The 18,364-nt window shown below is 44.7% G+C and overlaps 1 protein-coding gene across 2 annotated transcripts in view; it reads right to left on the bottom strand.

Moving 5' to 3' along the window:
* The window catches only part of arhgap24 (Rho GTPase activating protein 24), a 128,716-nt gene that overhangs the window by 12,259 nt on the left and 98,093 nt on the right, over nucleotides 1-18,364 (bottom strand). For both annotated transcript variants that reach the window (XM_065243963.2, XM_065243964.1), the window contains one exon: nucleotides 5,586-5,708. In XM_065243963.2, the coding sequence (XP_065100035.1) occupies nucleotides 5,586-5,708 (123 nt within the window). The remainder of the gene's footprint in view (nucleotides 1-5,585; nucleotides 5,709-18,364) is intronic.

Below are 18,364 nucleotides of genomic sequence, written 5' to 3'. Positions count from 1 at the left end.
TGTGAATTATTGTGAAATAATCCTCAGGGCTTTAACATCATCAGGTCCTCTGGGTTGACTACAGAATGAACAGCATCACACAGAGACTCACTATACTCCACACAGTTATGCAGGTGCTGTCCAACCTGTCCAAGGCTTTTCTGTCAACCAGCTCAACAAACAATTCTCTGCTCTTCCTCAGAGGTCTATTTGGCTCTTTTCTTCTTCTCATACCTTCAAACTCATTTCTTTTAGTTTTGTCTCTCTTGTCTTCTCATCTCTTTTCATTGTCTTGCACCCCTTAGGTCTATTTCACACTTTTCTCCATCGTACATATACCTTGGAGCTATTCTCGTTTGGTTTTGTTTCTCATTTCTTCTTGTCTCGTCTCTCCTCTTTTCACTGTTGTCTCATCTCATAGCTCAGCACTACTCTCTTCTAGTTTTGTTTCCATTTTCCTCTGTCTGGTTTTATCCTTTTGTTCTTCTCATATTGTCTCTTCTCATGGCTTGTTGTGTCTTCTTTTCTTATTGTCTGGAACATTTATAGTCTATACAGCTCTTTTCTTCATCTTAATAGTTGTGGGTTATTCCCTTCTAGTTTTGTTTTTATCTTCTTGTTTCGTCAAATCTCTTCTCGTCTCCTCTCCTCTTGTGTAGCCTCCTCTCTTCTAGTCTCTTCTCTTGTTTCCCGTCCTCTTGTCTACCCTCCCCTCCTCTCTTCTAGCCTCTTCTCTCGTCTTCTCTCCTCTTGTCCCGCCTCCCCTCCTCTCCTCTTGTCTCGCCTCCTCTCTTCTCGCCTCCGCTCCTCTCACCTCCTCTCCTCTTATCTTGCCTCCTCTCCTCTTTTCTAGCCTCTACTCTTGTCTCCTCTTGTCTTGCCACCTCTCCTCTTGTCTCCTCTCGTCTCTTCTTCCCTCCTGTCGTCTCTCCTTCTCTATTCTCGTCCCGCCTCCTCTCTTCTAGCCTCCTCTCCTCTTTTCTAGCCTCTACTCTTGTCTTCTCTTGTCTCGCCTCCTCTCCTCTTGTCTCACATCCTCTCCTCTTGTCTCCTCTTGTCTCGCCTCCTCTCGTCTCTCCTACTCTCTTCTCGGCTACTCTACACTTGCCTCCTCTCCTCTTGTCTCGCCTCCTCTCGTCTTGCCTCCTCTCGTTTCTCCTCCTCACTTCTCGGCTCCTCTCCTCTTGCCTCCTCTCCTCATCTCGCCTCCTCTCTTCAAACCTCTTCTCTTGTCTCCCCTCCTCTCCTCTTGTAGCGCCTGCTCTCCTCTTGTCTTGCTTCCTCTCCTCTCGCCTCCTCCCCTCGTCTTGCGCCCTCTTTGCTAGCCTCTTCTTTTTGTCTCCCCTTCCCTCGTCTTGCCTCCTCTCCTCTAGTCTTGCCTCCTCTTTTCTAGCCTCTTCTCTTGTCTCCCCTTCTCTCCTCTTGTAGCGCCTCCTCTCCTCTTGTCCCGCTTCCTCTCCTCTGGCCTCCTCTTTTCTCGCCTCCTCCCCTCGTCTTGTGCCCTCTTTGCTAGCCTCTTCTTTTTGTCTCCCCTTCCCTCGTCTTGCCCCCTCTCCTTTAGTCTTGCCTCCTCTCTTCTCGATCCTCTCTTCTCATCTCCTCTCTTCTAGCCTGTTCTCATCTTGCCTCCTCTTGTCTCTCCTCCCCTCCTCTTGCCTTCTCTCCTTTGTCCTTGCCTCCTCTCTTCTCCTTTCCTCCAGTCTTTCTCACCACTTTTGTACCACCAAGATCTATTTTTCCTCTCGTTTTATTTTATAGCTCGGAGCTCTTCTTATTTGGTCTTGTCTTTTCTTGCTTCTTCTCGCTGTCTTTTACACCTTCAAGCTCTATTTGGCTCTCATACCTTTGCTTCTGCATCTCTCTAATCACTTACATTAATAAAAGTACTTTCTGTCAACACACTCTCATATGTAATGAAGCGTACTCCACTCATCTAAGTCTTCAAGTAAACACTCCAGTCTGTAGTCTGGAGTCATAGTCCTGTCTCTTCTTTATAAAGCAGGAGGTTTGTTTCCAGGGGGAGGAGAAACACGGCTCCATCCATCTATAGCGCAGACTTGACCTGTGCTCCAGCAGAAAGTATGACAGGGCCAAAACAATTCCCCAAGGTTAGCTTAAAAAAAACTGCTAAGCTCTTAGCTGTGTAATCGTCTGTTGTGTCGGTTCCCAGCCCTCTGCCCTCATTCTTGCACTCCACACCAGTGTGTTGTGCGGAAACATCAACAACAGTTCACACACAACTCCACAATAGCTCCAGGCTAGTGACTCTCCCTCTCAGAGTTCATCCAATTCAATGCCAAATAAAAGATTAAAGGCAAATTGTTTAAATCTTCCTGAATGAAACATAAAAGCCCTTTTAAATATTGAATGATTATTCCTTGCATGATTAAGCCTGTAGGCAAGGATTAACAAGTGAAACAGATCCTTTAAAATTTACACCGGAACAGTAAGCTTGGTATTTTATGAACTCTAGGAGTTTCTAATTTAGAAGAAAATACTCCTTAAACATGACAGAGTTAGCCTTCGCCTCAAGACAGAGGGGAGATTAGACATGTCAACAGCTGCAAATATGTGACTTCATTAAAGTTCAGCACAGTCAAGACCCCTTTAGGGGCCACAACTTCAGGCACTGGTTTACTCATTCGTGTCAGGAAAATCTCAGTTTCACTCACTCAGAATGCCCAGAGTTCCTTTACAAACTCTCTAAAGCATTTTGCACGCTATACCGTTGAGCGTTTTAACCATTTCAATCCAGCAAGCTCTAATCTGATTGGATCTTAAGTGTACAGATTTTTCTTAGAGTTATGCCAGTCAAATACTCTCCACTACAAAAAATTTCATTTTAAAGTCTTGTATGAAGAGCTCAGATGCAAAACCCCACTAAGTGTGTCTGGCATGATTTTTTTGTTAATCAAAATTTTTATCATGTATTTTGCCTAAAAAACGATATTTCTGAATGGTCTGAGGGCGGGACTAAGCGAATTAGTTGCTAAGTATCTGATGAACGTATAGTATGTGTCGAGAACATTCGGTTACTATCATTATTGTTATTATCAAAATTTTTGTTAGAGGTGACGTTTAGTGGCTTTTGCATCTGAACTTTTCATATATTATGACACAACGTACACAGTCAGAAAAAATGGTCCGTAGCCGTCACTGAGACAGTAGCCCCTAAAAAAGGTTTAACTGGATATGATGTATATATCCAAACATCCAATGTTTGCTCAAGGCATGGATTTAAATGAATTAGCCACCTTGTAAAAATAGTTGACAAGTAGAGCCCTGTCTTTAAAATTGTATATTGTGCCTTTTTGTGCTGCATACAGCTTGCAACAGATTCGGGACCCACAGGTCACAATAAAGTTAATGGAATGTGAACTTTTAAACTGTTATGTAGTCTTGGATATATCGTCGTTCTGTTCTTGGCCCTGAAACAAAGGCACATTCAATACTGCATTAACTACAAAGCAGTCACCTAAATGTCACAGTTTAAAAGCCAAAAGAGCTCATTGCACAATGCAAAGCGATACAAAATCTGATTTCACCTGAAACACAAATAAGATCCGCTTGCATCAGAACACACACATGCACATCGAATACTGAGAGCTTAATGGCCAACAAGAAAAAACAAAGAGTAAAAGTAAACCTCTGTGTGCTGCAACTGGGTGGCCATGACACAGAATCCCTACATGACTTTGGATATTGTACACTGTCTGACCTCAGTGACCTTTCACCTATAGGATAAATCAGGTGACTGTGGGAGGAAATTCCAATTCTGCAACTATAAACCATGCATTTGTGAGAAAACGAAGAAAAGATTTTCCTGAGATTCCTGAGGAATCTCAATCCTACACTTCACACATTAAGGAATACATTGGTTTTGTCTCTGTATAAGTGTATGGTGGTCCAGTGTGGCCACACAAAACCATAACAAAAACTTTGTCAAAATCCAGTGAATCCGTTGAGTTCCCACAATATTAAAGGGTTAAAACCATGATTTAAAGACACAAAAAAAAAACATTATGTGCCAGTATTAATGCTCCACCATCTAGACCAGCACTAATATGAGTCAGTCTGATTCTCATGTGCAAAAAACCATCATGTACACGACAGAAACATTTAGTTATTATTTAAATATATACGTATTTGTAATAAAAAATGATTTTCTTATTTATTATTTAGATTTCAATTCCGCTACACATTAAAACCAATATTGTGTATTTATAACCAAAAAGCAATTTCTTAAGCACAAAGGCCAAGCTGATGCGACTTTACTCAGGAAAATTGTAGAATTGGCAAAGAATGGATGCCTGTCTCTATAAAGATGCTGTGCGCCTTCCATACTGACGTACGGTTACACATCCACCTCATTACTGCGGATGAATGGATCTTGGACCTCACTGCCCACACAAAGTGAATGATTCAGATGGCCATGAGAGGATGAGCCATACTGACACACCAGAGAAAAAGCTTTTAAGCTAAAACACAGGATCCTAAATCACGATTCAATATGTGATCAATCTAATGAGGTTAGCGTGCGCATGCATTTAAAACAAACATGCACAGCAATGAACGAGACAAGATCACTCGCTAATACAGATAACAGTATTTGCACAATTCAACATGAAACTGCAGACAACATTTTATCCAGAAATGTCAAAGTTCTGCTCTGAAAAGTAACATCTATCTATAAGACAGATTTTATAGTTAAACCCTTTAAAAATACACAAAGTAATAACAGCACAGTCTTCTCTAGCCTTAGTCATGTACTGTGGTTCATTTGGGATTTATTGTTTAGCGCCACTAACATTGGAAGAGGTTCAAATATGTGACCCAGTTTGTTTTCTATATATAATTACATGATGTAAAGAACATTCTGTGTAAATACAACCTTGATATATTTGATATTGACTAAGTAAGGTCATGTCTAAGATTGCAATGCATAATTTGTACAGTATATAACTCAACTTGTGTAAACACTTAAAGCAACACTATGTAGTTTCCATGTAAAAATGACTTACAGCTCCCCCATGTGGTTGAAAAGCACAACAGTGCCTGGTATCAGACACTCTTCTGCAGGCAGGGGGAGGGGCGGGGCTGTGTTTCCTACCCTCCACCGCCACTTTCAGAGTGTGCTTGTAGCAGCTAGGAGGCTGCTCAGGTTGCAGCAACAGTACAATTTGTCCAGTTAAAAGTTGATCTATCACTGAAATAATTTTAGAGACATTATTTAAAGGTAAAAAAACTACATAGTGTTGCTTTAAAAGGGATAGTTCAACCAAAAATGAAAAATCTGTCATCTTTACTCACTCTCACACTCAAAAATTTCTTTGTTCTGATAAAAACGAAGTAATATATTTTGAGCAATGTTTATAACCAAACCGATCAAAAGCCCCATGAACGTTGTAACAGCATGAGAGTGAGTAAATAATGACAGAATTTTCATTTTGGTGTGAACTATTCCTTTATGTGTGGTCCTATAGCACTGCAACCTATAGCAATTATAAATCCCAAGCAAAGTTAAACAGTGACCGGTGTGTTTCAAACCATTAACCAAAGTTAACTTGTTCAGACAGCCAGCGGTCGGCAGGTGACATTAAACTCACCTCCTCCGAATGGAGCCCATATGACCCTACGAATGCTTTTCACCCAATCCTCCATGTCATTCTGTGTACTGGCCATAAGAAGGTACGTCTCATGATTGGATGTCATTCGCTCCCTGTCGCCCCCTAAAGAGAAAGTGAATAATTAGTTAATTCAAATGAAGTTCAAATACTGTCCATTTAAAACTGTAATTGTAATATCAACCATTAACTTGTTCCCCGCCATTGACAAATGATCATGTCCATTAAGAAAAAATATTTGCATAAAAAATGTGTTCCAATTTATGAAAAACCGAAACCAAAACGTTATTTACTCATTTTAAATTCTGTGTATGTTTTGAAAATCGTTCTGAATCTGATCTCTAATAAAATTCCTTCACATAAATGCAATTATTTCAGCTTTTTGCTCAAAAATACCCATATTTAAAGGGACACCATGAAACTTTTTGGCCACTAGGGGGTGCTAGACACGTATTTTTCACTTCTAGCGCCCCTAGAGCCCACAAGCACCGCAGCACTGTCGCAAAGGAAAGGAACTGGCCAACCTTAAAACTAAACTAAAAACGTCTCGGTTACGTATGTAACCCTCGTTCCCTGAAGGAAGGGAACGGAGACGTCACGTCGTGACCGACGAATTGGGAACCGCTCCGCGGGTGACCTATCTACTTCGAGAAACTATAAAAACGCCAATGAACTTGGCATGCAGGTATTTGCATAATGCCGGCGCCGCCCCGCCAGGTGCGTATATAAGCCGCAGGTGCACAATACCAAATTAGCTATATTATTGCTGAGAAGCCGAGCAACAGTGCCCGGCCTGAAAAACAGCAATGGAACAGCAAACTGTGGCGACGGGACGTGACGTCTCCGTTCCCTTCCTTCAGGGAACGAGGGTTACATACGTAACCGAGACGTTCCCTTTCAGTCGGTCACTACGACGTCACGTCGTGACCGACGAATTGGGAATCCCTACCAAAACGCCACTGCAGCTGAACCCTTCCAGTGTCTGTAAAAGCCCTCCGCCCTCCACATAGGGGGCGGAACCTAAGGCGAAATGCAGAAGGCCGGTCACTACCTGTTCCTTAACCCACGATAGTGAAGCAGCGAACTGGGGAAGCGTCTAAACTGAGCGGAGCTAGAACACTGCGGAAGCCATCCCCTAAGAAGGTTGAATGGATGACATAAAAAATGAAACAACCGATAGGTTGCTCATAAAAAGTCTCTGAACAAAACATAGTATGCAGAGAGATGCAGAGCAGGCTCTGCTAAGGAAAACGTGGAGGATTAGTACCCCACGGAGTATACACACAAATGAACCCCACGTAGGGGACAAATGTGGACGCCTAGCCTACACAGGTTTACAGAGAATACATCAGTGATAGGTTGACAGCGGATGCTCCGCAACACCAGCTATCAGGGCGGTGGAGGAGAGGCAAAAACAGTTTTTTTGACGTTTTTGCCCCGATGGCCTTCCATATTGGTGCAGATGTGCAGCACCAAAATAGAGGCTCCAAGCCGACACACGAGCCGACCCTCGGCACTCTTAACTAGTTAGTAGAAAGAACCCGAGTGGAAACCGGTTCGACACGAACACTATAGAATCTTGTGAACGTATTAGGTGTCGCCCAGCCTGCAGCTCTACAAATATCTGTTAGCGAGGAACCGCGAGCCAGTGCCCAAGATGATGCCACACTGCGTGTAGAGTGAGCACGTAAATTAAATGGACAAGGCACATTCTGCTTTTGATATGCAAGGGCTATAGTATCCACAATCCAATGGGACATCCTCTGCTTGGTGACAGCTTTTCCTTTCTGCTGACCACCGTAACAAACAAAGAGCTGATCTGAGGTCCTAAAACTTTGTGTCCTGTCTATATACACACGTAGTGCACGAACAGGGCATAACAAAGCCGTGGCTGGGTCTGCCTCCTCCAAAGGCAGCGCTTGGAGGTTCACCACTTGATCTCTGAAAGGAGTGGTGGGAACTTTGGGCACAAAGCCGGGCCGGGGTCTCAGTGTTACGCTGGATGCAGCCGGCCCGAACTGAAGGCACGATTCATCGACCGAAAATGCATGAATATCCCCTATCCTCTTAACAGAAGCCAAAGCAAGGAAAGTTAATGTTTTCATAGTAAGAAATTTAACACTCACACTATGCAGAGGCTCAAATGGGGCTTCCTGGAGTGATTTCAGCACCAAGGACAGGTCCCATGGAGGAATAGAGGGAGGACGCGAAGGATTCAGTCTTCGAGCGCCTCTAAGAAATCTAATGACCAGGTCGTGCTGACCCACTGTCCTACCGTTTACGGGTGAATGGTGAGCTGATATCGCAGCTATATCTACCTTAATAGTGGATGATGACAGCCAATTCTCCAAACGGCGCTGGAGATATAAAAGCACAACACTAATCGGGCATTCTCGGGGGTTTTCACTTTGGGAAGAACACCAGTCGACAAACAGGTTCCATTTAAGCGCGTAAGCCTGTCTCGTAGACGGCGCTCGCGCTGCAGCAATAGTGTTAGATACCTCTTGCGGTAAATCACTCAAATCCTCCGTGCCCCGTCCAGAGACCACACATGGAGGTTCCACAGGTCGGGGCGCGGGTGCCATAATGTGCCCTCTTGTTGAGAAAGAAGGTCCTTCCTCAGGGGAATCTTCCAAGGAGGGGCTGTCGCGAGGAGAGAGAGTTCTGGAAACCAACTCCTGGTTGTCCAATACGGTGCCACCAACAGCACGCTCTCCTCGTCCTCCCGGATTTTGCATAGGGTTTGCGCAATGAGGCTCACCGGAGGGAACGCGTATTTGCGCATGTTTCGCGGCCAGCTGTGTGCCAATGCATCCACGCCGAGCGAGTCGTCGGCTAGTGAATAGAACAGGCGACAATGGGTCGTCTCTGGGGAAGCAAACAGATCTATCTGCGCTTTGCCGAAACGTCTCCAAATCTGCTGAACCGCAATGGGGTGGAGTCGCCATTCGCCGGGACGCGCAGCCCGAGAGAGCGCATCCGCCTCTACATTGAGCGTGCCCGGGATGTAAATGGCACGAAGAGACCTCAAATTCTTCTGACTCCAAGTGAGGAGATGACGGGCGAGATGCGACAGGTGACGCGAGCGTAAACCGCCTTGACAATTGATGTACGCCACGGTCGCAGTGTTGTCTGTGCGTACTAATACATCTTTGCCCTGTAACTCGTTGCTGAAACGGACGAGCGCAAGATATACAGCCCACATTTCTCGGCAATTTATGTGCCAATGCAGCTGGGGTGCCGTCCAGACCCCCGAAGCCGCAAGCCCATCGTACGTGGCCCCCCACCCCGTGTCCGAAGCATCTGTGCATACTATTGCATGCCTGGAGACCTGTCTCAGAGGCACACCGGCTCGGAGAAACGCACGGTCTGACCACGGAGTGAAAGTGCGACGACACGCAGGTGTAATGATAACACGGTGAATGCCGCGCAGCCACGCTCTCCTCGGGACTCGATCGTGAAGCCAATGCTGAAGCGGTCGCATATGAAGCAGTCCGAGCGGAGTTACAGCTGCGGCTGCTGCCATATGCCCCAGGAGCTTCTGAAATTGTTTCAGCGGGACCGCGCTCTTGCTCTTGAATGTATTCAGGCAAGTCAGAATCGACTGTACACGCGCTTCTGTTAGACGAGCTGTCAAATTGATCGAGTCCAGTTCCATCCCGAGAAAAGAGATTCTCTGCACGGGGCAAAGCTTGCTCTTTTCCCAGTTGACCCGAAGACCCAAACGAGCGAGGTGTTTTAGAGTTAAATCTCTGTGATCGCACAGCGTCTGACGTGTTTGAGCTATTATGAGCCAATCGTCTAAATACGCGAGAATGCGCACACCTTTCTCTCTCAGGGGTTTTAAAGCCCCCTCCACTACTTTGGTGAATACACGGGGAGACAGAGAGAGCCCGAATGGGAGGACTTTGTACTGGTATGCTCGCCCCTCGAACGCAAAGCGGAGAAACGGCCTGTGCCGGGGGAGAATCGATACGTGGAAGTACGCGTCCTTCAGGTCGATGGATGCGAACCAATCGTTTGGACGAATGCATGGAAATATGCGCTTGGGCGTCAGCATCTTGAACGGCATTCTGTGAAGTGCACGGTTCAGCGAACGCAGGTCCAGGATCGGTCGCAAGCCGCCGCTTTTCTTGGGTACAATAAAGTAAGGGCTGTAAAACCCCGACCTCATCTCGGCTGGAGGGACCGGCTCGATCGCGTCCTTCGCCAGTAGGACAGCGATCTCCGCACGGAGGACGTGCGCATCGGCAGCTCTCACCGCAGTGAAACGAACGCCGGAGAATTTGGGGGGACGCCGGGCAAATTGGATCGCGTAGCCGAGACGAATCGTGCGTAAAAGCCAACGCGACGGGCTGGGAAGCTGTTCCCACGCCCCCAGACACCGTGCGAGAGGGACTAAAGGCACGATCGGTGTACCCGCGGCGGGCGCAACGGAGGTGATCGCCGGTGTGTGCGTATTGGCCGCACCGACAGCAGTGTTGTGCATGATAACACTCACCTGAGTCCGCTGCTGGGTGGGTGAGTAAGGGAGGCTCTGCTGAAGACACCTCACGCCACTCGATGCACCCTCTGGCGAAGGGGGAGGAAGACGATGGGTTATGAGCCCGTGATTGTCTTCTTTCCCCTGAGAAGTCAGAGAGCGCGATGGGGTTATGAGCCCGTGCGTTGCTCTCGTACTCCTCTGATGAGTCGGAGAACGAGGGGGGGTTATGAGCCCGCTCGTGTCTCCGGCGCTCATCTGAAGACCTAGAGATGGAAGTGGAATTCGCTCTTTTTGTGGAATTGTGGGTGCCGACTGAAAAGTCGGCGGAACAGAAAATTGAAACAAAGGATTCCCCAACCGGCCCTCCTCCGGTGGGGGGAGTGGTGCTTTCACCATCTCCCGAAGAGCGATCCCCTCCATCTCTAGGTCGCCCGTCTCAGGGCCGCTTCGATTTTCTTTTTCCACCCTTTGAAGCGGGCTGAGCGGGCGGGGCGGGCTGCTGACGACCGGTTCCTCGCTTCTTAGAAGAGCCCCGGGGAGGAACGGAGGCGGCCGCCGCAGGACGCCCTCGGCAAGGAGCAGGCTGAGGTGCCGACGTGGACGGGGCAGGCGCAGGACGCTTCCGACGTGGCATGATCTGAGCGATGGCCTCAGTCTGCTTCTTGGCCGCGGAGAATTGCTGGGCAAACTCCTCGACCGTCTCGCCGAACAGGCCGGTCTGGGAAACCGGAGCATTCAGGAGCCGGGTCTTATCAGCATCCTTCATGTCCGCCAGACACAGCCAGAGATGGCGTTCCTGGACTACCAGGGTAGACATCGCACGCCCGACGGCGCGTGCGGTGACCTTGGTCGCACGGAGCGCCAGATCCGTAGCCGCACGCAGTTCAGAGAACTCCGCCGAGTCGTGACCTCCCGCGTGCAGGTCCCTCAGAGCCTTAGCCTGGTGGACCTGCAGCAATGCCATGGCATGCAGGGCAGAGGCTGCCTCCCCACAAGCCTTGTAAGCAGCACCGGACAGCGCCGAAGACTGCTTACAGGCCCGTGAGGGGAGAGTAGGCTGGTCCCGCCAGGAGGAAGCGACACCGGCCGGACACAACTGCATCGCGACCGGCCGCTCCACTGACGGGATACCAGTGTACCCCTTGGCATCTCCACCCTCGAGAGAGGTGAGGGGTGAAGGCTGAAACGGTCGGTTCCGGGCGGAAAACGGGGTTTTCCACGACCGCGTCAGCTCTTCATGCACCTCGGGGAAGAAAGGCACCGGGGGCGAGGACTGAGAAGCCCTGGCACCCCCGAAGAACCAATCATCGAGGCGGGACGGTTCAGGTGGGGGAGGTTTAGTCCACTCCAAGCCGACCGCCTCCGCCGCCCGGGCGAGCATGGCTGCCATCTCGGGGTCGAACGCAGAAGCCGCAACCTGGCCCGAAGGCGGGAGCGGATCCGGATCGACGTCCGAGGCTGACAACCCCCCTTCCGATGTTACGGTGGACATCGCGTCGGGTGGAGGCTCGACAGAGCGCGAGGACACCGTAGAACACGGGCCGCTCGTCTCCATCGGGACCTCCGCTGGCAACGGATCAGGGCGCTGGGAGCTGCTGGACGAACCAGCAGACCGACCCAGCACCGTTATACGGAGATCATCCTTCGCAAGTCTGGTAGCTGCGCTCTTAGCAGCACCAGACTTGGAAGGCGGGCGCCGTTCCCGGAGAAACGACACCCGTCTCCGCAAATCCGCCATAGTCATGCCCTCACAGATGGAGCATGAACTATCACGCAACGCTGCCTCTGCGTGCTGGAGCCCCAGACACGAAAGACAACGCTGGTGGCCATCCCGGGGGGCGATGAACACACCGCATCCAGAAACCGAACACGGACGGAAATCCTCTTTTGTGCGAGCTGGTGAAACACACAGGGAGAGGCAACGCACTCACTCGAACTCAAGTCCTAAATTAAAGAGACAGAGAGAGAGAGAGAAAGGGTGGAGAAAAAACACTGCGAGCCTCCGCTGAGGTGTCTTTGCCCAACCAACTTCAGCAAGCTGAGATCTTATTTTCTTCCCTTCCAGAACAGGATCTATGAAGATCAGATAGAAAGCTTCTCGAGAGCAGATGTCTGCCGGCTTCGAAGCAATAAAAGCTAATTTGGTATTGTGCACCTGCGGCTTATATACGCACCTGGCGGGGCGGCGCCGGCATTATGCAAATACCTGCATGCCAAGTTCATTGGCGTTTTTATAGTTTCTCGAAGTAGATAGGTCACCCGCGGAGCGGTTCCCAATTCGTCGGTCACGACGTGACGTCGTAGTGACCGACTGAAAGGGAACTAAACATTTAAAATGCTAAACGATCAACATTTTGAGACAACAGGGAGAAACGCAGTCATGTTACAACTTTCTGATGAGGAACTCGTCGTGGCAGAAGCCATTTCTCAATCTGAAGGTTGCAGCCTCCGGATGTCGTATTTCTAAGCTGCATACGTCATCAAGACTCTCTTATTTCACAATATTAACAATTACAAAGTTGACTATTATACATAGTTAATCGTAAATTGTTGCAGTATGCTTATGACTTGCGAATGTAATGCTCAGTTTACCTTAATAACCCAGGCTTGATGACGTGTGCAGCCTGCATATTTGACCTCCGGAGGCTGCAGCCTTCCAATTCAGAAACGACCAGACGTATTTCCTTGCCTTTTTCCAAACAAATATTGTTGCATCCTCTCTCTCTCCCTCGCCACCAGGATTTTCCGCAATGGCGCTCGTTATTCCTCTTTTTTGTGTGAAAATCGCTCCAAATCCAAGTAAACCCATGCGTTTAGGTCTGCCGCTTTGTAATACGTCACGCGAGTGACAGCGGAACGCAGCAAATGAGGAAGAGAGAAGAGAGAAACGCTCGGATCTGATTGGTGAATGAGTAGGGTTTGGTTTTACACTGTGAGCAAGTTTGACTGCTGTAGCATCTTGGATTGTAATGTAAATACCATAGACACAGTAAAAAAAAGGTAAATACGTGAACACAGCATCTGAATACAGGGAACTATATGCAATATAATCGCTGTAATTTATAAAGAACATCGCATTTATGTATGAATCAACAGTTTATATAAAAAATTGCCTTAAAGGGGAATCGAACCCGGGTCGCCCGTGTCATAGGTCCGTGACACTAAAGACTGTGCCACAGAGTCACATAATAGAAACTGCTCTCTACACTCCTTAAGTAGCCTCCAGCAAAATTCACGTTAAAAACAAATTGTGTGGAGGAAGTGACGTATGCCGTAAAGCAGTCGAATTTTGTAGTTTTTTTTGTGCTCTGGTTACTACCAGAAACCCTATGTTTTAAAATACGAGTAAAAGTGATACAGACCCCGTCAGGCTATGGTAGACATGTCATTCAACCTATTTAAAGTCGATGTACTATCACAAGGGTCTTGAAAATTTATTATGAAGGTTGAAAAATTACATGGTGTCACTTTAAGAGTTTATAAGTAGAGGAAAAAAATCTAGATAGGATGAAACATTTTTTTCCCTTTTTGTTTGTTTGAAAGCAGAGGATCTGTTCTTTCATTTGATATACTTGTATGTTTATATGTTTTTAGAAGAAAATTTAGCTGGAAGGCATTTTTTGAAACTTTTGTGAAAATCACAACAAATGGTGGCGGGCAACTTTTCAAAAAAATGGCTGACGGGAATGAGTTAAAAATGATCATTAATCGACAAAACTTTCAAGGACCCAGAAAAAACCCTGTAGTTTCAGAAGTCTCTTATCTCTGATCTTAACTTCATTATTATTCTCTCAGTGAGTAATGCTAATTTACTTTTTTTTTTTACATTTTATGATATGATTGCAAAATTTTAATGTACAGTATATCATAATGTTCCTGTTTTATATATCTGTTCCTGTCAGAAAATTGGGGCGGTATTCTTAAAAAAAAGGACACCTTTGCACATAAAGAGCCAGTTTCCCAGACAGAGCTTATGGTAGCCCCAGACTAAAATGCTTTTTTGAAAGGTCTTAACTTAAAACAGCTTGCACTAACATATCTTAAAATATATCAGTGCAATTGTTTGGTCTCAAGATTCACACCAGTAATGTTTTTGTAAGGTATGTTTGTAAAAACTACTTCATCATCCTAATATAACTGAGGCCTAGTCCTGGCTTAAAGGGGATATATCATAAAAATCAGACTTTTTCCATGTTTAAGTGCTATAATTGGGTCCCCAGTGCTTCTATCAACCTAGAAAATGTGAAAAAAAAAAAACAGTAACTTATTTTTGTTAAACCATTCTCTGCAGGCATGTGAAAAATAGTTAATTGAAATTTGGCTCCCCTTGTGATGTCAGAAGGGGAAAAGACTGCCCCTTAATCTGCACTATCCATCATGGCACTGCCATTTACTGCAGAGATTAACTCATTTGCATTTTAAAGGACACACACAAGACAGCACATTTTGCTCACACCTACAAAGTGGCAATTTTAACATGCAATAATAAATGATCTATATGGTATTTTGAGCTAGAACTTCAAATACGTACTCTGGGAACACCAACGTTTTATTTTACATCTTAAAGTCTTGTGAAATGTCCCCTTTCATCTACACCCTGTTCAGGTAACCGCCCCAAAAAGTTCATATTAGTATATCAAAAGGTACATATTGGTAGCAATTGTATAGATAAATTCTACATATTAGGACCTTTTTAAAGGGTACTGCCCAAGTGACAGCTTGGGATTATTTTTTGACGTTTTTTTAGGTACAAGCATTCAGATAGACTGACTTTGAGTAAATTCTGACACACATTCAGGACTTTAAATTGTATAGTTTTGAAACATTTGCCATCAGTTCAGTCAAATTTCTATTTATAAACCAATTACAATCTTACAGACAATCACTTTTATTGTATTACAGCAGCAACATTGCACAACTGTGAAAACCTATAAAGAAATCAATTGGAATTTAATTGAAACATAAAGAGTCAATGGTTTTCTAAGCACCAAGGGAATATAAAGACATTTCTAATGCTTAAAATGGTTATTAGGCTGTAAAACATACATTTGATTTAAACCAAAACCTTTATTTTTAAAGATTTGTTGAGAGCATTCATAAAACACACAAACACATATTGGGAGCAGGAGAAGGGATCTGATCAATACAGGATGCATCTCATCCTCTGCTCTTGACCGTATGAAGAGAGATGGTTACCAATTTTTAAAAGCTCAGTCTGACATTTCCACAGTGAGGTGAAGTTTTAACGGAGATATGATAAGTCTGAAAGATTAAATTATTCATTGCTTTCATTTGTACATTTCTGCCTTGCTATTTCGCCAGGGGTTCACCACGGTCTTGATCATTGATTTCGTCTGCAATGAGATCACCTAGCAGCCATTAAAAATGTATTTATAGACTGTCGAGAAGTGAAGCAGATGGAAATCATTGAAGGAGCAACAATGGCAGACTGACCGCTCTAAGGCTTCACACTTTACAGATTGACAGATCCACTTAACAGTTTGCATGTACAAACAAGAGTTGGCCAGATTATTACGACTCGGAGGTTTGCGCAAGAAACTTTCTAGGTCCAGACGAATAGAAAAATTGCTTATGCATGACTAAATTCATTCAAGTATCTAGAAATAAGAAGATTGCATATCACACAAATCAATGAAAATTGTTTACAAAATTTTTTTTTCGCAAATTCAACCAGCTGGAGGAAACAGTCCAATAAGTCAAATTTAAGAATGGCGTGGATGAATTTTCCAACTTTAGCATTTTGTTCTCAACACAGATGAAGTGCAAACCTTAAAATTCAATAAGCTTTTGTAAAATATAGAAATTTCATTGTAAACTTTGTAATTTATCATAAACTACAAGCATGATTATAAATTCATAAGTTTCCAAGATATAAAGTCAGTTACCGTAAACTGCCACTAGTGCTGTCCACCACATTATAATACAATTTTACAACCATAAAGTGTCCATCTATTGTTTTACATAATAAACAAATGCAAAGACAAAAATAACATTGTGCTTTAAGTATCCAAATAAATTTAGTACCACTGTATAATAGGGCTGTCACAATGATCGTCTCATCGCGATGATTTCAGATCACCGAAATGATTGCACATCTCTTTAAAACACACAAGGGGGAGCTGCAGATGTTGATGAGAGGTTATCTTTTAAATGTGTGTTGTGTATAATTATTTACTGCCAGGTAAACCTTGCAAAATATTTAATTTAAACAATCACAACAATGTGTAAAAATTATTTCATAAACAAACAAACAAACAAAAAAATATGAGAATTAAATGTCAAAGCAATAAAACAGACAATAAATGGTCATAATAGTCACAATTTATTAGTCAATTAACCGTCAGACAAATTTCATAACCGTGACAGCCCTACTGTGTATGTATCATATCACCTGTAATCTTTCATTTACTAAAACACCAACATCTGTGGCAAAAAGACCCCTATTTACATCTTGGAAGCATGCTTGTGTTTGCTAGTATCCACACCTGTTTTACAAATGGAAATGTGGGAAACAAAGGCAGGAATGTTGAGCTCCAGACCACCGCCTGAGGCTGGAGATAAACGGGGGGTAAAATGACAGCAAACCAAGCCAAAACTAAAATGTGATGGCACATGCACTCCCCTGCGCACATAGGATGCAAACATGCGACAAAAGGCACAAGAAAGAAATGCCCTTTGGCTGCAGGGGTCTGTATTAAACACACTTTAAACACCATCTGCTACACACTATTAAGCACAAATACAAACATGTGCAGAGGTCACACCAGATCAAGAGGAAAGTCTCTCTAGTTCTCTGTCAGCAAGACCTGTCAACCTATTAACCCTGGAGCTTTGTTAAAGCAAATACAAGTACAATTTTTAACCCTTACCATGTCGACATTGCTATTAACCGAATCAATTTTAACGGTAACTAAAAGACACCTGATTTCACTACTTTAATAGATTACTATCCTCCGTAAAAGAGCTTATGATCCGTGACCTCACTTACCTTCAAACACATACACCCCTCCCCTACCATTCACCTGGCTGTACATTAACATTAAGCCACACTGATAGGTCCTCTCTAAATCTCTTTCCATGACATAAGTGACATAAGGATCAGTGCACCTGGCCCAACTATTATTTTAACCACAATAACAAGTAGAGCTTTGCAGGTCTCAGATCAGTGTTAGCAGGTAATAAACAGACAGACCCCACACATACAGTACAGTGTCCGTCTTCCCGAGCTTTGGATTGCCTCTCTATCTCCCAGCTAGTGACTCATGGGCCCTCAGGGATTCATTATGAACCGGCTTTTCACAAGCCCTATGCCACTGATCCTGGTGCCAGATCACACACACACACGCACGCACGCACACACACACACAGCTAGTGAGATCCCATTGTGCCCAATAAGTATTCAACAACCACAAATCTTATGACCAGGGCACGGTTAAGCCAGTTAGAACATAGCAGGCCAAGGACAATGTCAGTGCTAATGTTGATATACAGATCTCCTACAATTGGGGTTAATATGTTAATGTTAACATTACATTGCTACATATTGCATCATAATATGCTTGTTGCAATGTTCATGCTTTCCAAAAGGTTTCCAAATATAGCAAGCATTCAATACTTATTCAAAAATCGATTTATTGATTTTTTTTTTACTGTAGTAATCCTGGAGCTCATTTGCATCGCAAAGGTCATGAGTTCGACTCACAGGTAACACAAAAATTGATAAAAATGTGTACCTTGAATGCACTGCTTTGGAAAAAATACATGTTGTCAAATACATGTTGCACACACATAAGGTGAGTCTTTATTCCAATTAAAGCCAAAACCAGCATTGAAAGGCTTAGTGACAAGATGCATTTAAATCAAGATGTCAATGCAGTGTTAACTTGGACATCTCACACAGCTATAACGCAAAATAAACACACCACACATAAAGCAGTATATTTCTATAAAGGCTATACAGTAAAGCAGGTTTCTGATAGGGTGTTTAAATCCTGGCAACGGGGTTTGCACAGTGTAATGAATGTGTAGCCTGTACGTGAATCATTAGTGCATAGTCTGTGTCTGCAATAAACAACATATGAATGAGCAGGAGACACGCGCGCACACACACACATTCCTCTCGTGCTCGGTGTATTTATCAACGCGCGTCAGACGCTATGGCTCCCCGTTCTACTCCTTTACAAAACAATCCTTCACATACACAGACCCTAAAACATCTAAAAAATAAACATGATAAAGATTAATAATGTTTCTC

The sequence above is a fragment of the Paramisgurnus dabryanus genome, chromosome 18 (assembly GCF_030506205.2).
Source record: "Paramisgurnus dabryanus chromosome 18, PD_genome_1.1, whole genome shotgun sequence".
Lineage (NCBI taxonomy): Eukaryota > Metazoa > Chordata > Actinopteri > Cypriniformes > Cobitidae > Paramisgurnus > Paramisgurnus dabryanus.
This window is presented reverse-complemented; position numbering and strand designations above follow the sequence as displayed.